The sequence below is a fragment of the Phyllostomus hastatus genome, unplaced genomic scaffold (assembly GCF_019186645.2).
Source record: "Phyllostomus hastatus isolate PE091 unplaced genomic scaffold, TTU_PhHast_1.1 phas_scaffold_216, whole genome shotgun sequence".
NCBI lineage: Eukaryota > Metazoa > Chordata > Mammalia > Chiroptera > Phyllostomidae > Phyllostomus > Phyllostomus hastatus.
In genome coordinates this window covers 2,485,436-2,508,654 of record NW_025334018.1, presented here as the reverse complement: position 1 = coordinate 2,508,654, position 23,219 = coordinate 2,485,436, and the positions used below count along the sequence as shown (strand labels likewise).

Here is a 23,219-nt window from a genome sequence, read left to right as displayed (position 1 = left end):
GTTGAAGGAAGGCTCTGCCTTTCCCAAATCTCCTCTGTTCAAGAGCTGTTATATCACTGGAGCTACTGGTCTGATGGCCCTTGTTGAATGAGCTATTCCTAAGTCCATGTCCCATGCTGCTCACCCCCTCTATTTGATGACAGGAAAACGCATTGAGACTGTGTCTGCTCCCTCCATCTGTCCTTGTCTTCAGAGTCATGTGCCCCTAGTGTGTTCCAGTTAGTGACCCATTTGTCCTGTCTGCTCAGCCAATCAGAACAGTAATAATCACAACATGTGTTGAATGCTTACAAAACGCCAGCACTCTTACATCAATTATTTGGAATCCTCATAACAATTCCACAGTGGGAATATTATTACTCCTGTGGATAAGGAAACAGACTCAGAGGTCTCAATAGCTTCTAGTCATCCAGTAAAAATGTGGTAAATGAATGAATGAATGAATGAATGAATGAACGAACGAACAAACAAACAAATGTCTTAACAACTCTGGTGCTTTGCTATTTTTCTCTTTTGTTTCCCACAACACTGGAGATAGTTCATTGGAGCTAAAGGAGCTAAGTGGCTTTGCAGATTTCTAAACCAAAAAAGCAGGGAGTAGTGAGGAGGTGACCCTGACAAAGGGCAGCTCTAAGCAACCTTGAGTTACTCAGTAACCTGAGCCCCGGTCCCCATGGGTGGCCGGGCCAGGCTGGGCCATGGCAGGCAGCAGACACTGGTTCCCCTTGGCTACCCTTCAGGTGCCCAGCTGGTCACAGCTGGAAACTGGAGATAGAAGGTCAAAGATTGGACAAACCCCAGGCCAGGCAGGGTGAAAGCTGGGGGCAGAGTGAGGGGCCCCTCAGAGGAGGGCTGAGATGAAGGAAGGAGTAAGATGAGGCCCCCAATTCCATTAGAGCTTCCAGGGCCAGAGGAGGCAGGAGGGGGCCCCTAGAGCCTGACATCACTGGGTGAGCCAAGGGAAAACCACGGACTGGGCCTCTCATATTAGGTGGTGGGCCAGGGGAGCCCTCACAGGCGGAGGCCTGCCAGGGGAGCCCACAGAGGGGTAGGTGGGCCTGGGGACCCTCAGAAGGGAAGCATCATCAGGGTCTTGCTGTCTGTTGGACCAAAGGGTGGTACTAGCTGCTACTCACTAGTTGTTAAAATATCAAGATCTTGCCATACAAGTTGGTGAAGAGCCGTTAGCCAGAGGTCTCCAAGTGCACCCTCCAGAGGCCAGCCCAGCTGTCCTGGGCTTTCCAAGGGCTCCCTTTAGACCTCTCCACAATCCACCAGGTAAAACATTAACATCTACCAGGACAGAGGGGCCTCCAGGACCCAACCCTGTTCCTGATGTTGACTAGAACCCCAAAAGCTGGCCTAGGATTGGCACTGGATGAATTGTTGATTGAATGGATGGGAAACAGAGGAGAGGGAAAATCAGAGATCCTGAGGAACTTAGACTAAGAGAGTCAACAGGTAAGACAGAGGTGGAGGAGGCTGGAATCAAAGAGAAAACTCCCAGGGATGCTGGGAAGGTCCAGCTGCCCGGGCCTTGCTCCCTCTGGTTCTACAGCTCTTGAAGGCTCTTCCCCTCGCAGGGCCTACCCAGACCCTGCCTGGGCAACCCAGAGCAACGCGCATGCCCAAACCAGGCTCCGAAAGCAGGATGTGTCTCTGGAGCAGGAAAGCTGACACACCAGGAGGATACCCAGATGCTGAATTATACAAGAATTATTATCCACAGACTGTTGACCAGACGTTTACTTTCCACACCACTCCACAGAAGGAACTAGAAAACAGTCTTCCTGCTGACCAACTAGGGAGCCTCTGGGCCAGGGGCCAGGGGCCACTGAGGGCCAGAGAGCCTGACTGGCCTGCTGAGAGCAGTGCTACCAGAAGCTGCTACCCAGAGGCTGACCCCACCCCCTTTCCATCCCCAACTGGCTGGGCACTCAGGTCAGGAAGTTGGACACCTAGAATGCAACTGTCTTCCGGCCCACACTGGCCTGGAGGCTCAAGCCCACGGGGAGCGCGGAAGAGGAGGTGAACTCAGAAAGGACAGAAGGGGAAGCAAGGAGGGGGATCAGGGTCTTCACTGTCACCTCTATCCTTAACCATTCCTGAGAAGAGGCAAGTTCTTTCCTAGGAGGACCCCGACTCTGCATCTGCTCTGGGAAGTGGCTGGCCCCTGTGAACCTGGCCCACATCTTCTGGCAATGGCAATTCTTCCTGCAGGCAGGGGTCTTGAACATCTTTGCAAATGCCTGCAAGCCCTTCCACCATGACAGCCCCCTCAGACAGTGGGGTGGCATTGCAGACAGAGGGCCTCCCTCCCCACAGCCCCTCTGAGACTGGCCTTCAGCTTTTCTTCTTGGAAGGCCCTCGCGGCCTGTAGGTGTCAGAACCCATGGTGCCAGGCTGCCCACCTGTTCGGAGCCCTCCAGTGGCCCAGGGCCCTCGGGTTAGAGGCCGTGTGCCTTAGCAGGGCCTGCAGGGCCTTTCCAGACGCCCTGCCCCCGGCCTCAGGTCCTGAACACACGGGACACTCGCACAGCCAGATTCTGTCTGTGCTGGGCCTTTTCTCGAAACGTCCCTCTTCTTTCTTCCCTTGGCCGGTTTCAGGGTTGTCCTTCTAGACTGCCTGCAGACACCACCTCACAGGAAGCAGTTCTGCAGCTCAGTGCCCTCCCTCATCCCCACTCCTGCGGGTTCTGCAGCCTCTCCTTCTGGGTCCCCACGGCCTCTGTGCTTTCCAGGGTCACACATTGACCCCAGTGGCAACTAATTTCCGTCCTAAGTGTCTGTCTCCCAACTGGGTCAGGCTTCTGGGGGGAGGGGTCCTCTGGTTCATCTCTGAAGACTAGCTCACAGTGTCTCCTCACTGTCTACCAGGTCCCCAGGGGATGCAAACCTTGCTTGTGCAACAAGGGACTCTGGACTCCTAAGTAAGAAGACCCTCTCTCCATCTGACTTGCCTTCTTTACAGCTGCTGAGGCAGCCCCAACCCTCTCATGCTCACAGCGGGCTGCGCAGTGAAGCCAGGTGTCAGTGTGGCCCCTCCCAGCCTGCCGCACCGTGGTGGGGTGCAGAATGGGGATGGGAGAAGGAGGAGGGTAGGATGGGGTAAGCAACCGGACTGCTGAGGCTCAGACCTCCCCAGTTGGGTTAATCATCAATGCCTGGAGAGCCCTCTCTTTACTTCCATTCTCCATCATGATTTTTCAGTCTGGAAAACATCGAGTAACCCCTCAACTCTCTCTTGTGTTGATCCTGGAGGGGCCGGGCCAGGGCCTCTAAGGGCCGCGCATTCCTTGGGCAACACTAACACATTCTTGTTTCGTTTTGTTTTTGAAGGGACAGGTCCCCTCCCTGCCTTTCCCCCACTGGGTCCACAGTTGAGTCTCCAGCAGGCAGAATACGAGTGCTTTCCCAGGGTCATTTCCAAGGAGTGAGGCCAACCAGAACAGCGCCAGGGTCAGCGGGGCAAAGGGAGACAGGATCTGGGGTTCAGATCGCCCCCATCCCTCCCAGCCCTTGCGCTAGCTTAGGCCTGGGGTTCAGGGCCCCGCCGCCCGTCCTCCTCCCCGGGAGGAGCCAGGTGAGGCACAAGGCTAAGTCTCCTCGTGGGAGAGGCCTCCACGTGGGCGGACTCCTCGGTGGGCGGGGTCTGGCTCCAGTGAAACCTGTCCCGCCGGCCCGGGAGTGCCTGTTGGCGCCCCGCGCCCAGAGCCTGAGCCAGAGGCGGAGACTCGTAGCCTCGGTCCCATGGCAGGGTCCCCGCGCCGCGCCGCGGGCCGGCGACTGCCGCTCTCCGTGCTGTGCCTCCTCCTCCAGGGCGCCACCGCCATCCTCTTCGCTGTTTTTGTCCGCTACAACGACGAAACCGACGCTGCCCTCTGGCACGGGGGCAACCACAGTAGCGCGGACAATGAATTTTACTTTCGCTACCCAAGTGAGTTCGGGTGAGGGAGCGCGGGGAGCAAGGGCACCAAAGAGGGGACATTTGGGTGCCCAGATCTACCCCCGGGTGGGTAGTAACCCTATCGCTCTGAGATAAATGTGCCCCAGATTTATAATAACACCCTTCCACTAATGTCTGCCACACTCCAGGTATTATGCTGAGGGCAGCATGCACATTACCTCATTTAGTGTATAAATTAGACAGAGGTGGGGAAACAGGCTCAGAGAGGCTAAGTGGCTGATGCAGGGGTGCGCTGTCAGAATTGAGGGAGCTAGGGTTCCAACTGGGACCTGGGCATCCCAAACTCCTTATATACACCACAGTCCACCTGCCTGCTGAGGAGGCGCAGGAAGGCGAGGGTTAATTCCCTGACCCCTGCAGGGGACAGAGCCTCTCAAGGTTGAGGGGCCCAGCCTTGTGACTCTGGCCCTGGGCAGCTGGGATCAAGGATACCAGATCTCTCAGACTTCATCACAAATGCTTGGGTAGGTCTTCTCTAAGTCTCAACTTTCACCACCTGGGCAATGGGGAGAAGGATGCCTCAGTTTGAAAGATATACATTCAAACAAGGCTCAGAGTGTGAGTCTCCTATAAAAAAACCCACAGGCTGTCATTATCCCACTTTCTGTATGCGGAGCTGGCAGCAGGGTGTCCCCACCTGACCCTGTCCCAGCTGCAGCGTGACAAAGTGAAGCTCATAATGCTAAGGACCTAGAGGGTGAGGTGGAAGATTGAAACTGGGCATAGAACACCAGACCCCCAGATATCCTGGGCAGAGGGGGTGACAGCCCCTCCCTCACCCCGCCCTGGCTGGACAAGGTGAGCCATGGAAGCTGGGATCGAAGACGGAGCCACAGGGCTGGAATGGCAGGCCCTTGGGGTCATGCATTTGTCCAGAGAGATAGGGAGTCGGAAGGGAACAGTCTCCAGGCTGAGAGAGGTCTGCTCTTGTTTGAGGGTCTTACTTGGCTGCCTGCCATGAACCCCTATTTGCCTTTCCCCTGGACCTCACTGAAGGCCTCCAAACCCTGCTTGTTTCAAAGTCCTCCCTGAAAACTGCCAGCCTCTCGCCCCTCTGCAGGAGTGGCGGACTCTCCTTGGAAACAGCTCGTCTGCCCCGTATTGCTGTACAGGGCATGGCAGTGGGAGTCTTCCTTCTTTTTCTGCCCTAGGTTACCACCCCTGTGGACTTGGGACCCTGGTGTGGGGGAAGGTTGGGGAGGAGGGAATGGGAGGTCCCTGGAGCCTGAGGCTTTGATGAGCCGGGTCTTCACCTGTTCTGTGTCCAGGGGAAGAGATCAGGGTCAAAGCGGGTGTGGCCGCCGCCCTTTGATTTGGGAGATGAAAGGGAGCTCTGCGGGCGGCGGTCAGTTGCAGCACTGGGGAGCTGCCAGTGCCACAGTGGGGCTGCTGGGAGGGCCCGCCTGTGAGGACTGTCGGGAGGGCCCTCAGAGCCCCTCTGTCTGGTCCACTCCACTGAGATGTGGAGCAAGAGCCAGAGAGAATGTGTGACTACCCAAGATCGCACAGCAAGGCAGCCAGGCTAGAACCAGGTCTCTCGGTTCCCTGTCTGCAGCCTTTCCCCCACCTTATGAGCTTCTTACCCCATTAGGCAAGTAATGGGAAAAAGAAAGAAGGAAAAACCTAGGATTACAGGGACTGCTGAAGCAAACATGAGAAAGGGTTCTAAGAACAAAGTGTAGACAGGCCTTTTTTATACATCTCTGAGAACTTGCTCGTTGGGAGACAGATTTAGAGTAGATGGAATCAGGGTCTTCCTGCAGGAGGTGGCAGAGGGAGCTGTGTGGCCTGTACCAGAGTGGTCTGTGTGACTGCTTCTGGAAGAATACAGCCACATCTGCCCCCTTAAAGGCAAGAGGGGACAGAGTAGGAGGAATGGCTTCCCCAGCTTGCCACTCACTTTCCTGCTCCTCATGTTTTATATCCCCACTTTTCAGATGAGGAAACTGAGGCTCAGAGAGGTTAAGTGACTTGCCGAAGGTCACACAGTCAGAAGGAGGGAACTGTCAGCTTTAACTGTTACGTTGCCCCACAGTCTTAATCTTGTTCGGGAGTCATCTAGTGGGGTTGGGGAGGGGCAGTTAGGGAAGGAGGGAGGGCAATAGGTGGCTCTAGAGGGCTTTTATCTTCTCTCCAACCAGCCTCCATCCTGCACCCACAGAGATCCCCTGAAGGGACTGGTGAGGGGTCACCTTGTGGAATGTTCCTCAGTGAAGGAGATTTCTTGATGTTTAGATTCTAGCTGAAAGGCTAAGGGATTCAGGTTTTTATGTTTTTAATCCTCACCCGAGGACATATTTATTGATTTTTAGAGAGCGGGGAAGGGAAGGAGGGAGAGAAACATCGACGTGAGAGAGGAACATTGATTGATTGACTCTCATATGTGCCCTGACCAGGGACAGAACCCTCAACCTAGGCGTGTGCCCTGACCAGGAATTGAACCAGCCACCTTTTGGTCTGAGCCACACCAGCCAGGGTAAGGGATTGAGTTTTGACTCCAAACAAACCTGGGGAAGGAGATGTAAATATTATTGCCTTTGAAAACAAGTCCCGGAGCAGTTTCGGCGTGTAATGGGCACAGAGCCCTGTGACCCAGCCCCCACCGCTATCCTGCTGTCCTCGGGCAGAAGAGCAGACACGGCACCCTCTTTACTGGTTGCACAAAGAGAAGAAAAGCCAGGCAGTAAGACCTAAAGGAACTTAGCTGTGGGCTGAGTTCAAATGATGTCTCTCTTTCTCTATTGGGTTTTAAGATCTGGGAGAGAAGAGAAACCTGGCTGGTTTGGGTAGCGGGCAGGGCGGCAGAAGTGCCACAGTGTTGGGGGTGTTTGGGGAGGCCCGGGGTCTCTGTAGCCTCAGTCTCCTTGGTCACTGGGGCTGGCGGCTGAGCTGCAGACTTCCAGTCCCAGCATACGCCCAACCCTTTACTAGGGGCTTATAAACTCATTTCTTATCAGCCCATATACAGAAGCAAAAAAAGCATAACCATTTGCTTCTCTCAAAGTTAATGATTACATTCTGAAGTTCAATAATAAATTTTGGCTTGTTGGTGCTTCTTCAGATTAAACAAAAAAGGTGACCATGATTTTGTTTGCTTTATGATCTGCCTCTTTCTACAAGAGACCTGAGATCATTTACAACAAAAGACGTGTATCAGAAAAGAAAAGCAGCCCTGGCTGGTGTGGCTCAATGGACTGAGCACAGGCCTGCAAACCAAAGGGTAGCCAGTTTGATTCACAGTCAGGGTACATGCCTGGGTTGTAGGCCAGGTTCCCAGTTGGGGGGCGGGGGGGATTTGAGAGGCAACCACACACTAGTGTTTCTTTCTCTCTCTTTTTCCTTCCCTTTCTCTCTGTCTAAAAATAAATAAATAAAATATTTTTAAAAAATAAAATTTATTTTAAAGAAAGGAAAGAAAGCAGCCCTAACTGGTGTGGCTCAGTGCATTGGGTATTGTTCTGCAAACCAAAATGCAAACCAAATCCACTGGCTCGATTCCCAGGGGTCCATGCTTGGGTTTCTGGCTAGGTCCCCACTGGGGCACGTGAGAGGCACACGATCTATGTTTCTCTCCTTTTTCTCCCTCCCTCCCTCTCTCTCTAAAAATAAGTAAATAAAATCTTTAAAAAGAAAGAGAGAAAGAAGCAGAACACAAATAACGAACCCCTTAAGGGTCTGCAGTTGCTGCAGTGGGATTCCAGAACAGCTCTGAGCTTTCAGGCAGCCGAGGAGAAGGGAAATGTGATCAGTTATGTGTTCTCTTCAGAACCCCGGAAGCCTCACATATGCAGTGCTTTGATGCTTGATGTCTGTCCTCCATGCCTGTAAGCGCAGCAGGGACTGTGGCTGCTTGATGACAGCTACATTTATGGAGCCCGATGCGTCTATAAACATCTGTCACATGAATACAGGAAAGCAGACTGGTTCCTCATGGAAAGTGACATTTGCTAGCATTACGTTCTAAGAAAAGTTTCTTGCATGGAGCTATGAAAGGGAAGTTTAAGATCATGGTTGACCCTAAGTCTCAATAACTTATAACAAATGCAATAGCTTATAACAAATACCCTCGTTGTAGTGTTTTCAATTAAAGCCAAAGATACAGAGTATGGTGTTACTGTGTCATAGACTCAAGGCAAAGGAAACAGGCCCACGTGCATGCCAAATAGCATACTGGGTTGTGTTTCAAACCCTGTTTACAAGCAGATGGGGGAGGAGTACAGAACTAATACTCCAGCAAATTATTTGTATTTACCTTATTGTCATTGTTACTGTATATTACTTCTATTGGCTTAGTTTTCTTTTTTAAATTTTGTTTTATTTATTTATTTTTACACAGGGGGAGGGATGGAGAAAGAGAGGGAGAGAAACATCAATGTGTGGTTGCTTCTTGCATGCCCCTTACTGGGACCTGGCCTGTAACCCAGGCATGTGTCCTGACTGGAAATCGAACCAGCGACCCTTTGGTTTGCAGGCCGGCATTCAATCTACTGAGCCACACTAGCCAGGGTGGCTTAGTTTTTTTTTTAACCTTGTGGTGCAGAATAGAAAGCAAACAGAAAAGGCCCCAAATCTCCCTGCCCAGAAACCCCATTAAAAGTAAAAAAAAAATTCAAGTAATTCAGTTAGAAACAAAAAATTCAAACCACAGAAAGAAACAAACTAAAAAGTAAAATCCTCCGTCCCAGTGTCACCAAGTTGCATAAGCCCAGGGGGCATCATTTGCACTGGAGTTGGGTGCCAGCATCCCCTCCCCTCCTTTCTTTCTTTCTTTCTTTTTTTTTTTTTTTTTTGCCCTAAGGTAATCTCTGTTAATAATTTAAAGCTATTTTGTGAATTATTTTTAAAAATTTAAACTTCTCAAAATGGAGAGGTATAGGTTTTGAAGTATGAGGGATGGTGGTTAGATATCAAGAAGAACTTTCCAGCAGAATGGGAAAATTGAAGAGAATTCTGAAAAGGAAGAGAATTTTGAGCATGGTGGGGCAGGGATTGCAGCAGGAGAGACACAGGCTGGACCTTCTGGGCAGGTGGTGGTAAGAGCCCAGAGATAGGGCAAATAGGGGTGCAGAGAAGAGAATAGGAAAAGGCTCTACTTCCTTGCTCTGACGTGGAGACATCAGGGGTGGTCTGGTTCCCGCTGCTTCAGGTTGGCCGGTTAGGCCCAGGTGGCCCAGGCTGGGAGGTCCCACCACGCCTGGGGAGTGTGATAGCTCGGCTCCAGCCTCAAGAGCCTGGGCCCCGGCAGGGTGGCTGCTGGGTTTGTGAGTTGTGGCCAGAGCAGCCCCAAATACCACCCCCCCAACCAGGTTTCCAGGATGTGCACGCCATGGTGTTCGTGGGCTTCGGCTTCCTCATGGCCTTCCTGCAGCGCTACGGCTTCAGCAGCGTGGGCTTCACCTTCCTCCTGGCTGCCTTTGCCCTGCAGTGGTCCACGCTCATCCAGGGCTTCCTGCACTCCTTCCACAGCAACCACATCCACGTCGGCGTGGAGAGGTGGGCAGCAGCTGCCTCCCTGCTCTCCCTGGTTTTTGCCTGGGAGGCGCCTGCCCACAGGACCTAGCTTAAGCCCTGTCCTTCAAGTTGCTTTATGACACGAAGTTCTGACCCAGCAGTTGATTCCTCCTAGGTACCCTACCTGTTGCCTGATTTCTTCCCCCAACCTCGATCCACACACCCAGCCATACCACCCCATTTTTTTAGGCCCCTTATTACCCAAGAGCTGTTGGGAGGATAAAGAGCTTCATGGAAAAGGGCAGGGTTCAGATAAGCTCCTAGTTCAAGATCTGGTTCTCCCACCTGTTGGCTCTGTTCACTGAGTCCCAGGACCTACCACCCTGAGCCTGGGTTTCCTTATCCACCGAGAGGCAAGGTGATCCCTTCCCACCCACCAGGGAGGAACTTTGTAGGCTCATGTCCTCCTCCCCTGAGCCCTGTGCCCCAGGACGCCCCCTCTCACCCCCTTCCTCCCCACCTTCCAGCATGATCAATGCTGACTTCTGCGCTGGGGCTGTGCTTATCTCCTTTGGTGCCGTGCTGGGCAAGACTGGGCCGGCCCAGCTGCTGCTCATGGCCCTGCTGGAGGTGGCATTGTTTGGCATCAATGAGTTTGTGCTCCTTAGTCTCCTGGGGGTGAGTCTGAATGGGGATGCAGCAAGGGCTGAGGGAGGCCAGGGCCACGTCCTGAGAAGGGGGGGAGCAGGGTGGGGGTCAGGGGTTCCCCTTCACCTCAGCTCTGCCCTCTCAGGTAAGGGATGCAGGAGGCTCCATGACCATCCACACCTTCGGTGCCTACTTCGGGCTGGTCCTCTCACGGGTCCTTTACAGGCCCCAGCTGGAGAAGAGCGAGCACCGCCGGGGCTCCGTCTACCATTCAGACCTCTTTGCTATGATCGGTGAGGCCTGCTGAGGTGGGGTGGGGGCGGAGCCAGTTCCAGGCACCCCCGAGCTGGGCCAGAGAGAGCCATTTCCAGGCAAGGCCTCGGGGTGCTGCCTGTAGTCTTTGGGGTTCTGGCCGAGAACTCCCTCCATACTTGGATTCTTCCATCGAGTCTGGGGACCTGTGTTTCTCCTTCTCAACAGTTTGAACAGTTGAACTCAGCCTTGTGGTAGGCACAGGTCCTGAGCCCCATTCCCAGGGGCCTTTCAAAAATGTTGGCACCAATCCATGCATAAAACCCTTGAGGGCCCACCACCCACAAGTTAGAAACCAGACCCATCAGCCACGCATGGCCCTCCGCCCTCCTGCTCCCACCGTGCTCAGTCCCCCTCTCACCAGGCTCCCCCATCTCTCAGCCCCAGGCCTGTCCCTAGTGCTTCCTCCCAACTCCTAAAGACAGTTCCTCCCAGAAGCTTTTCCCAGAAGCCCCTGCCCTGAGTCGTGGGGTTGGAAGTCAGGGGCCACCCCTGGGGGCCGTGGGGTCTGACCTGTGAACACCAGTCACCACCGCCTGTTTCTTCCGCCCTGACCTCTGTCCCCTCTATGCCTTCATACATGAGCCAGGAAAGGAAGTCAATTTATTTATTTATTTTTTTGTGGGTAGTATTGAAAAGTGACTGAGTGCTTATTCTCACCCTAAAAGAGGGGCTGGTTTTGTATTTCTTGCTCCGGGTTTGTTGTGAAATAGAGTCCATGTAACCCTGGGGCGGCTCAGGCCTCCTTGCCCTTTGAGACCCAGGTAAGTTTGGCTTGAAGTCCAAAGGCTTCCCCAAGATTTCTGCTCCCAGAAGCCTCCATTCTAGCTCTCCTCTGCCACCTAGCCCCTTCTAGACAGGACACCTGACCTTTCCTCGAGTCCTCCCAAACCATCCCCTCAGAGCTCCGATGTGTGAGTGCGGCAGTTTTCCCGCAGACTGTGGGGCTGCCAGGAGAAGTTGCACGGCCCTCCCAGGGACCACTCAGCTCTGGGCGGTATTCCCAGAGGGAATACCAACCTCCTTGCCATGCTGACCCCTGCAGGGTCCCCGCCTTCCCTCACTCGGTCCCTTGGCTTCTCCTCGTTCTCTCACCTCGGCCGACCTGGGAGCCTCTGACGTGGGCAGGCAGGGCCTGGGGAGCTCCAGCCCTGACCCCAGAGTGCACGGCCCGGCCGCCGGCGCTCAGCAGACAGAGGCCTCTGCTGCACACCGCAGGGTCCGCCCTCTGCAATAGGACATCGAGGCCATAAACCAAATTATTTTCCTGATGTTCATATCAAGTACCCCACTTAGTGCCTGAAATGTAGTACACTTTGTCTTTTTTCTTTTCTTTGCTGATACTCAAAACAAACAAACAAACAAACAAACAAACAAACTCAACCCTCTGCGGTTTTCAGTCAGGTGCTCCCTCTTGTGCCAGAACCCTTCCCTAGCCACTGTTCGCAGAGCCTTTAGCGCCTACTGGAGCATGGTCCGTGCGCTTCAGGACCAGGTCACCTCGTTCAGTCCTCACTCTGTGAGGCAGGTGTTATTGTCCCCGCTTTGCAGGTGAGGAGACTGAGGCTGCTGAGAGGAAGTGACTTACCTGCAGTTACACAGCTCGAACCTTGTGGGGAGCCATTTACTCCCTCTCACTCTGCCTGCCTGCCCACCACTTAGGGACCATCTTCCTGTGGATCTTCTGGCCTAGTTTCAACTCTGCACCCACTACGCTGGGGGATGGGCAGCATCGGACAGTCCTCAACACTTACTACTCCCTGACCGCGAGCACCCTCAGCACCTTTGCCTTGTCATCCCTTGTCGGGGACAAGGGGCGGCTGGACATGGTATGGGGAGGAGGCCCTGGGAGAACTGGGAGGGGGAGGAGAGGTCTCATACCCTGCAAGTCCAGTTCTCCAGGGGAACAGGTAAGGGCACAGGTGCAGGGCGTTCCAATTGCCCTGGAGGCGGTGGGGTCAGACAGTAGCAGGACAGTTAGAGGTTGGATGGTGGAGGGACTTCCAGAGGCAGTAGGCGCCACTGTACTGGATGGGCTTGGATTGGATGTGGGCTGACGATTTGAAGGGGCCCCTAATGCCTCGCCCTTCCCTGCTCCCTTAGGTCCATGTCCAGAATGCTGTCCTGGCTGGAGGGGTTGTGGTGGGGACATCAAGTGAAATGATGCTGACACCCTTTGGGGCTCTGGCAGCTGGATTCCTGGCCGGAACTGTCTCCACACTGGGGTACAAGTTCTTCACGGTACAGATGCCTCTCCAACCCTGGGCAGAGCAGGGGGTCTCCAGCAGGTCCGGGGTCGGAGGGGCACACGAGACTCATTATCGGTGTCCTGTCTTCCAGCCCATCCTTGAGTCAAAATTCAAAGTTCAAGACACATGCGGTGTTCATAATCTTCATGGGATGCCTGGCGTCCTGGGAGCCCTGCTGGGGGTCCTCGTGGCTTGGCTGGCCACCCATGAAGCTTACGGAGATGGGTGAGTTCCCCCCCATCGATCCACATTGAAGTCGTCATCCCCTTGAAATGACCTCCCTCACTCTTTCCCCACTTTGTGCACTGACAAAAACAAAGTGGTGTGTATTTTCACTTATTCACCCACATTTGGGAGCTGAGGGAACTAGAGTGAGCAAGAGCAACGAGGGGACTGCCTTCCTGGTCCTCAGTCACGTTTAGCAGATCATTTGGACGATGGTTTCAGTAGTGTTACTAAAGAGCCAATAAGACATCATGACCCTTAGGAGTGATTTTTGCACATCAGGCTCAAGGGAGAGGGCAGGCAAAAGTGACCCTCACACTGACTCTCGAAAGGTGTGTAGGTTTCTGCTATCACACGAGGGTGAAACGAGGCAGGGTGTTTCAGGCTCCCGGAGAGAAGACTCAGCCTGACAGGCTCCTGAGGCCCTTCTGGCCTCTGCACGATGCCATGCCGTGACGCACTGACCAGCCCCGTGTCCCCGCAACCCCTCCCTGCAGCCTCCACAGCGTGTTTCCACTCATAGCTGAGGGCCAGCGCAGTGCCACGTCTCAGGCCGTTTACCAGCTCTTCGGCTTATTTGTCACACTGACGTTTGCCTCTGTGGGCGGGGGCCTTGGAGGTGAGTGACCTTGGCTGGGGGTAGAGGGGTGCAGGAGCTCCAGGGAGGGCAGAAGGCAGAGAAAGGCAGTTCTCTGGAGGAAGGGCCATTGGATCCCATCCCCACCCCCCAAATGAAATGACATTCATTTACTCAGATATTTATTGAGCGCCTACTTTGTGCCAAATGCAGGGCGGGGCTATAGAGTTGAGGGGTAACCTCCTCTAGGTGAGGAGGAGCAACTGGCACATGCTTCCTCTTGGTGCCAGGGGAAGGTAGAGCATTGGCTATGAACTGTTGGGTTCCTCTACTTCGGTTTTGTGGCTTCCTTGTGCTGCTCCCTCTGCCCACTAGAGGGCAGTCCAACCTCAGGCTGAGTTCCTGAAGGGGCTGCTGAGCTACCTCTCTTGGTCCAGGGCAGGGACAGAGCCAAGAAGTTGGCTTGGCTCACCACTAGACTGCAGCACAAAAACTTTCTGCAGAGGCCGACTGTCCAGTGATGTGGGATCAGACAGTCCTTCCTGATTTCTGGCCTTAGTCCTTTTGGCCTTCAAAATAAAACCTATGATTCAGTATCTTCACCCTCCTGGCTCTCAAGATTTTCCTTCTCAGACAAGGTTCAATTCATTCATTCATCTAATTATTTATTTAATAAACACTTTCTGCAAAAGCTCAGCAGCTGTGGTTCATGACAAAAATCACTATTTGGTTCATTACTAACTGTGCAAAACTAAAATGAATTACTTAACTTCTCTGAACCTTAGTTCCTTCTCTGTCATATAGGGATCACATTCATCTTCGGGGTCGCTGATTGCTCAGAAAGGCAATGCTTGTCAAGCCCTTTGCACAGGGCCTTGCATACAGTAGGTGCTCAATAACTACAGCTGTGACTTCCCTGGGCTAGGCACCATGCTGACCCCAGGCCTCCCAGCTCAGCTCCTCTGTGCCTTGTGGCACTGGGTGGCAAGCTCGGCCATTGAGACAGCAAAAAGTCTCACACATCCTTCCCCCCTCCACCAGGGCTCCTACTGAAGCTGCCCTGCCTGGATGCACCCCCAGACTCCCAGTGTTACGAGGACCAGATTTACTGGGAGGTAAGACTGAGCGGCCGCCCCTCAGGCCCAGAGGGCTCTGTTGCTCTCCCCTGCCTCACCTCCTATAATCCAGCCTGCCTCTTTCCTTACTTGCCTCCTCACTCTCCTCTGGGGTATATGTGGCATCCAGCCACCTGGAGTTACCCCTTCACCTGCTACCCAACCCCTGCCCTCCAGGTGCCTGGGGAGCATGAGGATGAAGCCCAGGGACCTCTGAGGCGGGAGGAACTAGACACTCAGGCCTAACTTCCTTCCTGTGAGAGGATGCTCTCCATTTAGAAGATAAAGACTGGCCACGACTGGGAAGTTATTTCGTAGCTCCCATCCTTCCTACTGCAGGAAAGAAGTCACAAGCTAGAGGAGCCTCCTTTCCATGGGCAGCACTCAGGGAATGGCTGTAGAAGGCCTGGGAGCTGGTGGAGGAGCAGGGCTGTAACTGGTTGTGGTGGGGGAAGAACCCCCCAGCAGCCTCACCACCACCATCACCCTCCACCCCACAACCTGCAAGTGAGGCACCAAGGGACTGATGATCCACTGTCCGACGTCGCACGGTTAAACAGTGCGAGCCGGGCCTGGCTTTCCGAGGGTGATAAACACCATCGTCATCAAGGCCTCTGACTCCTTTTTTTGTGCATTGGAAATTCGGAAAGTTCCTGTTACCCTCTAACTCACTGTGTTAGAACCTTGGGGTGGGAAACACCCCACCTTCCTGGGTCCATGGAACTCCCTCTAGGGTTCTATGTTCTACAAGGTGGGTACCCAGCCTGGACTTGCCTGCCTGAAGAGACAGGGAGCTCACTCCCTCTCAGAAAGCTTGTGTCTGTTATAGGACAGCTCGGGCTGCTGGAGAGTTCTTAGAGTTCCAGAACTGCCTCCACTTCGACCCTCAACTTGGGAGGCTTCAGAGCAGAGTAGGAAGGAGGCAGCCGCAGGGCCTGAGAGGAATAAAGAGTGCTTTGCCACTAACTTCTCAGAAGCTGGAAGCAGCCAGACACCACCTGATGTCTCTGTTCCAAGTCTGAGGAATTGAGGAACCCATGAGAGTCACCTCTGAGAAGGATGGGGAGACAGGTCCAGGGCTGCTGACAGACTCAAGTCATCTGACCACCAGAGGGCACCCCAGACACAGCAGAAGAAAATTTGGCTTTCCTGCCCCTCCCTCCGCTATCAAGAATGGAAGTCCTTCCTATAGCCTAACTGCCTTCCTGTCTGCCTCCACTCTGGTTCTCACCATTCATGACACACCTTTCCCATATGTCAGGTGGGCGCTAGGGCTTTCAGATCTTATCCAAACAGAGAATCTACCCCTCCAGTAGACGGGAGCTCCCTTCTCAACCCTGAAGGACTGGGGCCCCTCTATGCCCTCTCCTGCCCTTCCCCAAGGCTTCTGGCAGGAGCTGAGCATGACTACAGACCTGTCTCTCCTAACACTAAGACCCATTCTGACCTAGGAACCCAAGGAGGCATTGGAGGGATTTCTGGGGCCTGGCCCTGGGACGGGGGCAGAAGGTGACCCCACTAGGTTCCACCGTCACTGTGGCTGGCAGGACTGAGTGTGGCTGCAGAAAGAGGCCAAGCACAGAGTCGAAGAGAGGGGAGAGGGACAAGGAGGGCAGCTGAGGGACAAGTACCGCATGGGAACCACCCCTGCCCACAGCCCAGCTATGCTCCCCCCACCCTCACCCCCCACCTACAGCCCCCTCCTCCCCCTGCAGTCTCCCTGCCCAGTGCTGGCTGGGGCAGGAATGTCAGGGAGGTTCTGGTGCTGAGGCAGAAAGGTGACTGCTGACACTGCAAAGAAGTTCCTGGTCCTGCCAGCCCCTCCTGGGAGGGAAGGGGTTGGAGAGAGCTGAGGAGGCCCCAGCCCCCATTCCACTGTCTGAGGCCTTAGCTCCCAGTCCTGCCGACCTGCTCTGCCCCACATCTCCCCAAGCCGTCCTCCAGGATCTGAAAGACTTCAGGCAAAGGAAGATTCAAGGGTAGTATGAGATCCCTCCCTGATCCAGCTCATTCTGGGTAGAGAAAGCTATATATGTTCATTTATTGATGACACACACATTTTCCTGACCTGGTCCTCTCCCTCCACTGCTGGTTCCTCCTCCACTGCACTCATCTCAGTCCAGGGAGGCTGCTAGAGAAGGGACAACTGAGCCCTCTCTGCTGGAGGGCAGCTACTGGTCCAGGTTCCAAGAGAGAAAAGGCCACAGGTCCCAGGATGGCCCACCAAGAGGTCCCTGAGACGGGATGAACAGAGTGCTGCCCCACAGGAGCTGGCCCTGCACCTCTTGTACCCAGGTAGCTGCAAGCTCTACCATTCCCATGAGGCTTTCGGAGGCCTGGGAGATGTGGCTGAGCTCTGGCCCATGGCTCAGGGGGCTCAGAACTCTCCTGAAACAGGCCCTTGGATCTTCGCTCTGCATTTCCTTCTCCCCCTCCCCCAAATTTGCCTCTAGCGACCAGCACATTGGTGGGTCATCCCTAGCTTACTCCATTCAGCTGAACTCAGCCATCACTCCATTCGTGGTCTGGGCATGGAGGCGATCTTCCCATCATTGCTTTCAGGCAGGGCGCTCAAGGCACAGGAAAGACAGGTACCCCTGGAGCTCCCAGCTGAGCCAGGACCAACCTCTTCCTTTGTCTTCTCTATAGTCTCTGCTCAGCACTGTTGGTCCCCACGTGGTGGGTCATCCATTCGAGCTGGGTCAACAGGGTGACAGTGAGCAGGTCAAGAAGCTGGCAGGGACAGGGGCCAAGGGGGCTGCATCCTCACCTCCAGAGGACAATGAGGCCTCTGCCCTCAGGGACAGCCCCCTGATCACGGCCATCATTTCTCTCCATGCAGGGCGGTCGGACACTTGCCCACTCATGAACTCTGTCTGTTCAGCCCAGTGTCTGAGCTCTGGGAACTCAATGCTATGGACGAGGACACTGGGCCCCGTTCATCTCGCAGGGCCCCACTGATGGGAGAGACAGGCTGCATTGAGGTCAGTCAGTGCCGAAGCTAGCAGAGCCAGAGGCATTAAGAGCAGCGTTTCTGGAAGTGGCCACTGTTCTGGCTTGGCACAAGTGTGTGTGGGTGGCAGCACCTGCTTAGACATCTGGAGAGGAGACCCAAGGTCCCCCAGGGGCCTCGGGGTGCTTCGGTGCTTGTGTGGCCAGATCCCCCTTGGCCAGGAGCTGGGAGCTACCCCCCGTGACCTCCAGAGGACCTGCGCTCTGAGCCCCGGCGGCCTGGGAAAGGGCTGAGATCTGTTCCCACCCCCACCGCCCCCAATTGGGATGCACATCACGGCGCGCAGCGGCCCCGGCGAGGGGAGGAATTAGACACGGCATGGGTGTCCGAAGTGGGGCGTGGTGGCCGTCCCAGGGCAGACAAACTCGGCAGCCGCGACCCCCCACCTCACCCCTATATTCTCCCCCACCGTGAGGATCTCCCCACCCGCCGCCTCCCGGTCTGCGTCCCTCTCCTTTGTCTGGCCTGCCCGCCCGCAGCCCGGTCCCCGCGCCGCCCAGCGCCCCGGCCCATGCGCCCGCCGCCGCCGGGAACCTCCGGGAACAATGCGAGCCTATGTCTCCGTCGGCGAGCCCGCTATGCAAATGTCCGCGGCCTGTGAGAATCCCCTCCGCCGCCGCCCGGCCTCCGCCGCCTGAAAGGGGCAGGCGGCCCGGCGGTGTGGGGGAGGCGGTCCCTGCATAGGGATGAGCTGTGGGCCGGACCGCCCGCCCGCCGGGACAGAGCGCCATTGTCTGTGCGCGCCGTCTGATCGCCGGCCCAGCGGCCGGCCTGGGGAGGACGGCAGAAGGTGCCTCAGACCAGACCCATTCCTCTCCCTGAAGTCGGTCAGACCCTGGTGGGCCCGCAACTTCACTCCCCTGCGCGCTAGCTCGGTACCCTGCACAACCAGCCCGTTCCTTTCCCTGAGGCTCTCTGTCTCTTGGAGGTTAAACCTGGTCCACAGTGGGTGCTCTCCCCACCCTCCTTACCTGTTAACCTCACCTCCTCCTCAATCCCCGTCCATTTTTTTCCACATTGCCCTGAGCCAATGGAACCTCACAGCTGTCTCTGGAGCCATACACTCCCTGAACCCTGAGGGAAATACTCCTGGTTTCCCCAGGGTGGGTTGTTACCGGGCAGATGCCCCAAGGACCCTCTCTTCTGAGCGCAAGACCACCCAGGCCTTGGGTCCCTCCCCTCTACCCTGGTCCAGGAGCCTGTGTCCATCCAACAGATGGTATTGGTTCAACACCAGAGGACAACACCTGGACAGAGGGCGGGAAAGCTCCGTGCTCCGTGCGAGCAGAGTTCAGTCCCTTTTAGCTGGAAAGCCGACCCCTGCTTTTGGACGTTCAGGCCGAGCTCCTGCAAATGGGCTTGAGACCCGGCACAGTGAAGGACTGAGTCCCTGCTTCCTAAATGCTCTTGAAGACTTGGAGCAAAGGCTGTCGTCACTCAGGGGAAAGTCGCTCAGAGATGGTGCAGTGATGCTTCTAGGACTCAAAATGGTTTGGGGTGGGGGCAAAGTCAATCAGGGCCACACCAAAGAAAGAGCTGTCCCAGGAAGTCGGTCTTCAGTCCCAGTAGGGCAGGAGAGAGCTGAATGAGGGAGGAGGGAGAAGATGCCGGCAGCGCGGGCAGTCGTCCTGGAGGCAGGGGTCCTAGCTTCCTATTCCTTTTAGGATTGGCCCAGCCTTCCGCTAAGGCAGAGCTCTTCTCTCCTCCTGGCCTTGGTGAGGATCCAGGTGCAACAGCCCCATTATAAGGGAGTTGGGGTGGAGTGGGGGCAGTGGAGCCTGGCTTCCTGGGAGAGCATTTGGGAGACCATTAGATAAAAGTGGGGCCGGGGGACTTGCGCTGGGTGCTGAAGCATTGATACCTGGTGCCAGGAAGTAGCTAGAGCTCTGCCCACCTCACTCCCCACCTTTGGAAGGAGGGCCTCCTGCAGCTTCTCACCCTGCTGCCCTCTTGTCTGGGTCTCTGCTTCAAAGCATTCTAACCTGGGGCCCCCCAGCCTCATGGAAACTCATCCCTGAGAGCCACCTCAGAAAGAAGCCAAACCCACATGCTCACGTCTCCACACAGGGCTAGAGCTCCAGCTGCCTGACCCCAGAGCACACCCTCCCTCCCTCCGCCCTCCCTGTTCTCAGCCCTGTATTTCCTGGGCCCTCTGGGTCTGCCCTGGCTGGTCTTTGAGTGCCTAGGCAGGACCCAAGCAGCCAGCTTGGCTCTGAGGCTGAGAGAGGAAGTGGGCTTTGTTGTGCCTGGGCATTGTCTGGATTCTTAAACTTGCTTTTCCCACCCTGCTCCTCTTGGCAGGAGAATCCTTAACCGGAGAAGCTGTCCTAGCCCTCCCCCCATATGCACGCACGCTGACACTCCAGTATCCCCTCCTTCCCAGCTCAGCACCATCCATCTCCGTCTCCTCAGAGCAAGGAATGTGGCTCCAGGACACTGTGGAGCTTGTTCCCAATCCCCTTCTAGCTCATTTCACTTGAGCTTTTGCAGATTTGCCTCCATCCCACGGCTGCTGTCTGAATTCTGGCTCTGAGGCACTGACAACTCTCCCCTCCTCCCTGCAATCCCTCACACTTCATTTTGTCCCAACACCATCTGAGGTGGCTGTGCCATGGGGGAGTAAAGGAACCCTGGCGTGGAAACTGGTGAGGAGCAGGGTCCCCATTCTTCCCATCTCTCTGGCCACTTAGCCTGCCCTCTGCCGCAGCCGGGCCCAGCACCATACACTGTTTGCAAGCCACCCATCCTGCACCCACCCTTCCTGTCCACACCCCTCAGCCTCGATTATTGCTGGAATTAGCACTGGGCCCCTTACTGGTGGTTGCTAATTCAGACCATTAATAAACTCAGTCATTAACGCTGTAGCAGGTCGCAACTGCCAGCATCTACCACCCGAACCACTGGCCAGGTACAGCCCCCAGGGTGGCTTCTGCCTGCCTCCATATTGGGAGGGGCTGCTCCCTGCCATCGCCTGCCCCACTGGCCTCAGGCCCTTTGAGGCACAGGTGGGTGGGTACACAGGCTCGAAGGTGGTTTAGCTAAGACTTCCGGAGAAGTGGAGGGGCAACCTTCACTCCAAGAAGCCCCAAACTGGGACCAGGGAAGCCCGCCTGTGCATGTGTATGAGAGGGACTGTGTGAGCCACTGATGCCGGTGTCTTTCTTCCCCAGGACATCTGGGGCAGATCAGATGGAGCACACGAAGATTCAGGGGAGGGTTGGGGTGTACACCCTAATGTGCGACTCTGCTTGCCAGCACCCAAGGCTCCAGGTGCCTCCACAGTTCCCCTTTGCTTTCAGTCAGGTAGTAGGGTAGTTGAATTTTCCCTGTGGTCAGGGGGCTGTTTCAACGAGACTGTGAAACACTCTCTGTAAAAAGGGGGTGACACATTTGAGTACCTGCCAGGTGCCAGGCCTTTGGAGTACGCTCATAAATAAAATGCAGTTACTTTTTACAGGCGGCTGACCCTAATCCCTGCAGACTGGATGAGGTCTGCCTCCTCTGTAGATGCCCTCACCCCTTTCATATTCCAGCCCATCTCACAGGGTGTGGTGAGGAGCTACCCTTTCATACGCTCAGCTCACCCCAACTGGACACTGGCGAAGCTGGCTGCTGTGCGTCGTTCCCTGCAGATACAGAGGCCCCATCATGCTCGGCTGCTGCAGCCTCCCTTGTAGTTCTCTGCCCTCCCTGACCTCCACCCTCAGGCGACTAGAGCAGGATGAATGGCAAGTTGCCCTTTGGTCTATTTTGCCTCAGTTGGACCCAATCAGGGGCAAGAAAAGCTCCTGGTCCCTCAGCTAGGACTTGAAGGAGGTGGTAGATGACCTGGCAGGGAGGGCTAGGCGCTCCGAAGGAGCCTGCTGGCTCTCAGCGGGCCTGTCTGGGCTTCCCCTCTGGCCCAGCCTGGCCCCTTCCCCCTGCCGCCTCCATTCATGCCCCAGAAGTGGCCTAAGGTGACCCAGGAAAGCTTGGGAAGGGACTCTCCCCTCACACCTGCTTCCCCCTCCTCCACCCCTTTTTCTCCATCTGGACTTCAATGTCTTGACTTTTATTTGCAGCTTTTGAAGGAAGGATCCACCAAGACTTTGGTCTCCCCAACCCAGGGAAAAAGAAGAGGAAAAAAAAGTCCTAAAAACAAAACCCCTACAACAACTTCGGGTAGGAGAGATTTGTTGGAAGGCTTTAATCCCTTAATCCCTCTCAGATGGGCCTCCAGACGCTAATGATTTTCCTAATTATCCCCTCCCACTTTCCCATTGCCCTGTAAGGACTTTGAGAGGAGTGAAATTCAGAGCGAACACTTGTGGGGTGAATGGCAGGCTGACCTCCCCCCAGATCAAGCCCCGAGAGTCAGACAGCTGGAGAGGCGGGGGGAGGGCCAGGAGTGCTCCAGCTGGGGGCTCAGGCTCCCCTGCCAATGACACCCTTGTAAGGCAGCCTGGGACAATGGGGCTGGGGGCTGTCTGAGAGGTCCAGGTGTGGGGCTGGGGTCCCTCAGTGTGAATGGCCCATTATCCGGCCTAAAGGATGGGAATCGAGGGTCTCTTTGTATCCTATGGGAAAGGCCCCTCTGGGTGACAACCACCCTGGGAGGGAGGTGGAGGTAGTGATAAGGGTCCTTATAGGGGACCAAGCTTCCTCCAAAACAGTCCGCAATTCAGCCTTTGGCCCTTCACTTGTCTCCAGAAGCCTGGGACCCCATGGCCCATCCGTGGGGGAAGGGAGTGAGGGGCGGGTCAGCAAACAAGTCCACTGTGGCCTGCTAGACTGAGTTCAGGAGTAGCCACTGACCGCCATTCTGACCTCCAACTAGTCTTGGGGGCTGCAGGCCCTTGTCTCACCTCTCCCGAGTCCCTGAGGCTCTCTGGAGCCGTCCTGCCTGCGAGTAGACGCTGACTCGGCCGCAGGGCCCCCTCTTATGAAACGTTCCAGGGGTTCTCACTCCACCCCTACAGCGCCCTGCAGAGTAAGGGCATCTGTCTCATTTTACAGATGACAAAACTGCGGTTCAGAGCAACTGAGGGGCACAGAGCCAGTAGGGGCAAAGCCGAGATGGCATCTGGCCTTCCAGAGACCAGGCACGAGGCTTTGCCCTTGCCGTCCCCTCTGCCTGGAGTGCTCGCTCGTCTTCCCAGGGACAATGCGGCTGGCTTCCTCAGCTGGTTTCCTTGTCTGCTTTGGTCTCGGCTCAAATCACACTCTCTGTGGAAGGAGATGTCTGGGATTTGCTTGCAAACAGCACGGGGGTAGAAGCACAGGTTGAACAATCCCGGCACCTGTGGAAGCCGGATGGCAGAGAGGCAAAGCTTCACTAGACTGTTTATTTTTGTGTGTTTAAAGTTTCTCACAAGTGAGGGTTGAAAAAATCTGGCCTTTCTAAGCACCTTATTTTAAATCGCAGCTCCCCACCCAACCCCAGCCCCCCGTGTCCCGTGTCCCTTTACGTGGCCTATTTTCCTTTTCTCCTGCAGATCGCTCATCGCCAGCTGACACCTGATGTATTTTACTTGTTCTTGTGTGTGTCCCCACTGGCCTCACAAGGCCCGAGGTCCCGGGGTCTGTTTGCTCAGGCCGGTGCCCCTGCACACAGAGCGGCACCCGATGCTGGGAGATGTTCAGTACAGGTCAGTGAAGGCCTGGGTGATCTGGGTTTGGGTTT

General features: G+C 55.4%; 1 protein-coding gene across 1 annotated transcript; it reads left to right on the top strand.

The window, feature by feature from the left end:
* Positions 1–3,688: 3,688 nt before the first annotated feature.
* On the top strand, positions 3,689–15,154 carry RHBG (Rh family B glycoprotein). Its single transcript, XM_045816796.1, has 10 exons — positions 3,689–3,937; positions 9,274–9,460; positions 9,946–10,096; positions 10,212–10,359; positions 12,041–12,207; positions 12,482–12,619; positions 12,719–12,852; positions 13,350–13,471; positions 14,471–14,544; positions 14,722–15,154. Exons 1-10 carry the CDS (start codon positions 3,751–3,753, stop codon positions 14,788–14,790), a joined length of 1,377 nt encoding a protein of 458 aa, XP_045672752.1. The 5' UTR covers positions 3,689–3,750; the 3' UTR covers positions 14,791–15,154.
* The last annotated feature ends 8,065 nt before the right edge of the window (positions 15,155–23,219 follow it).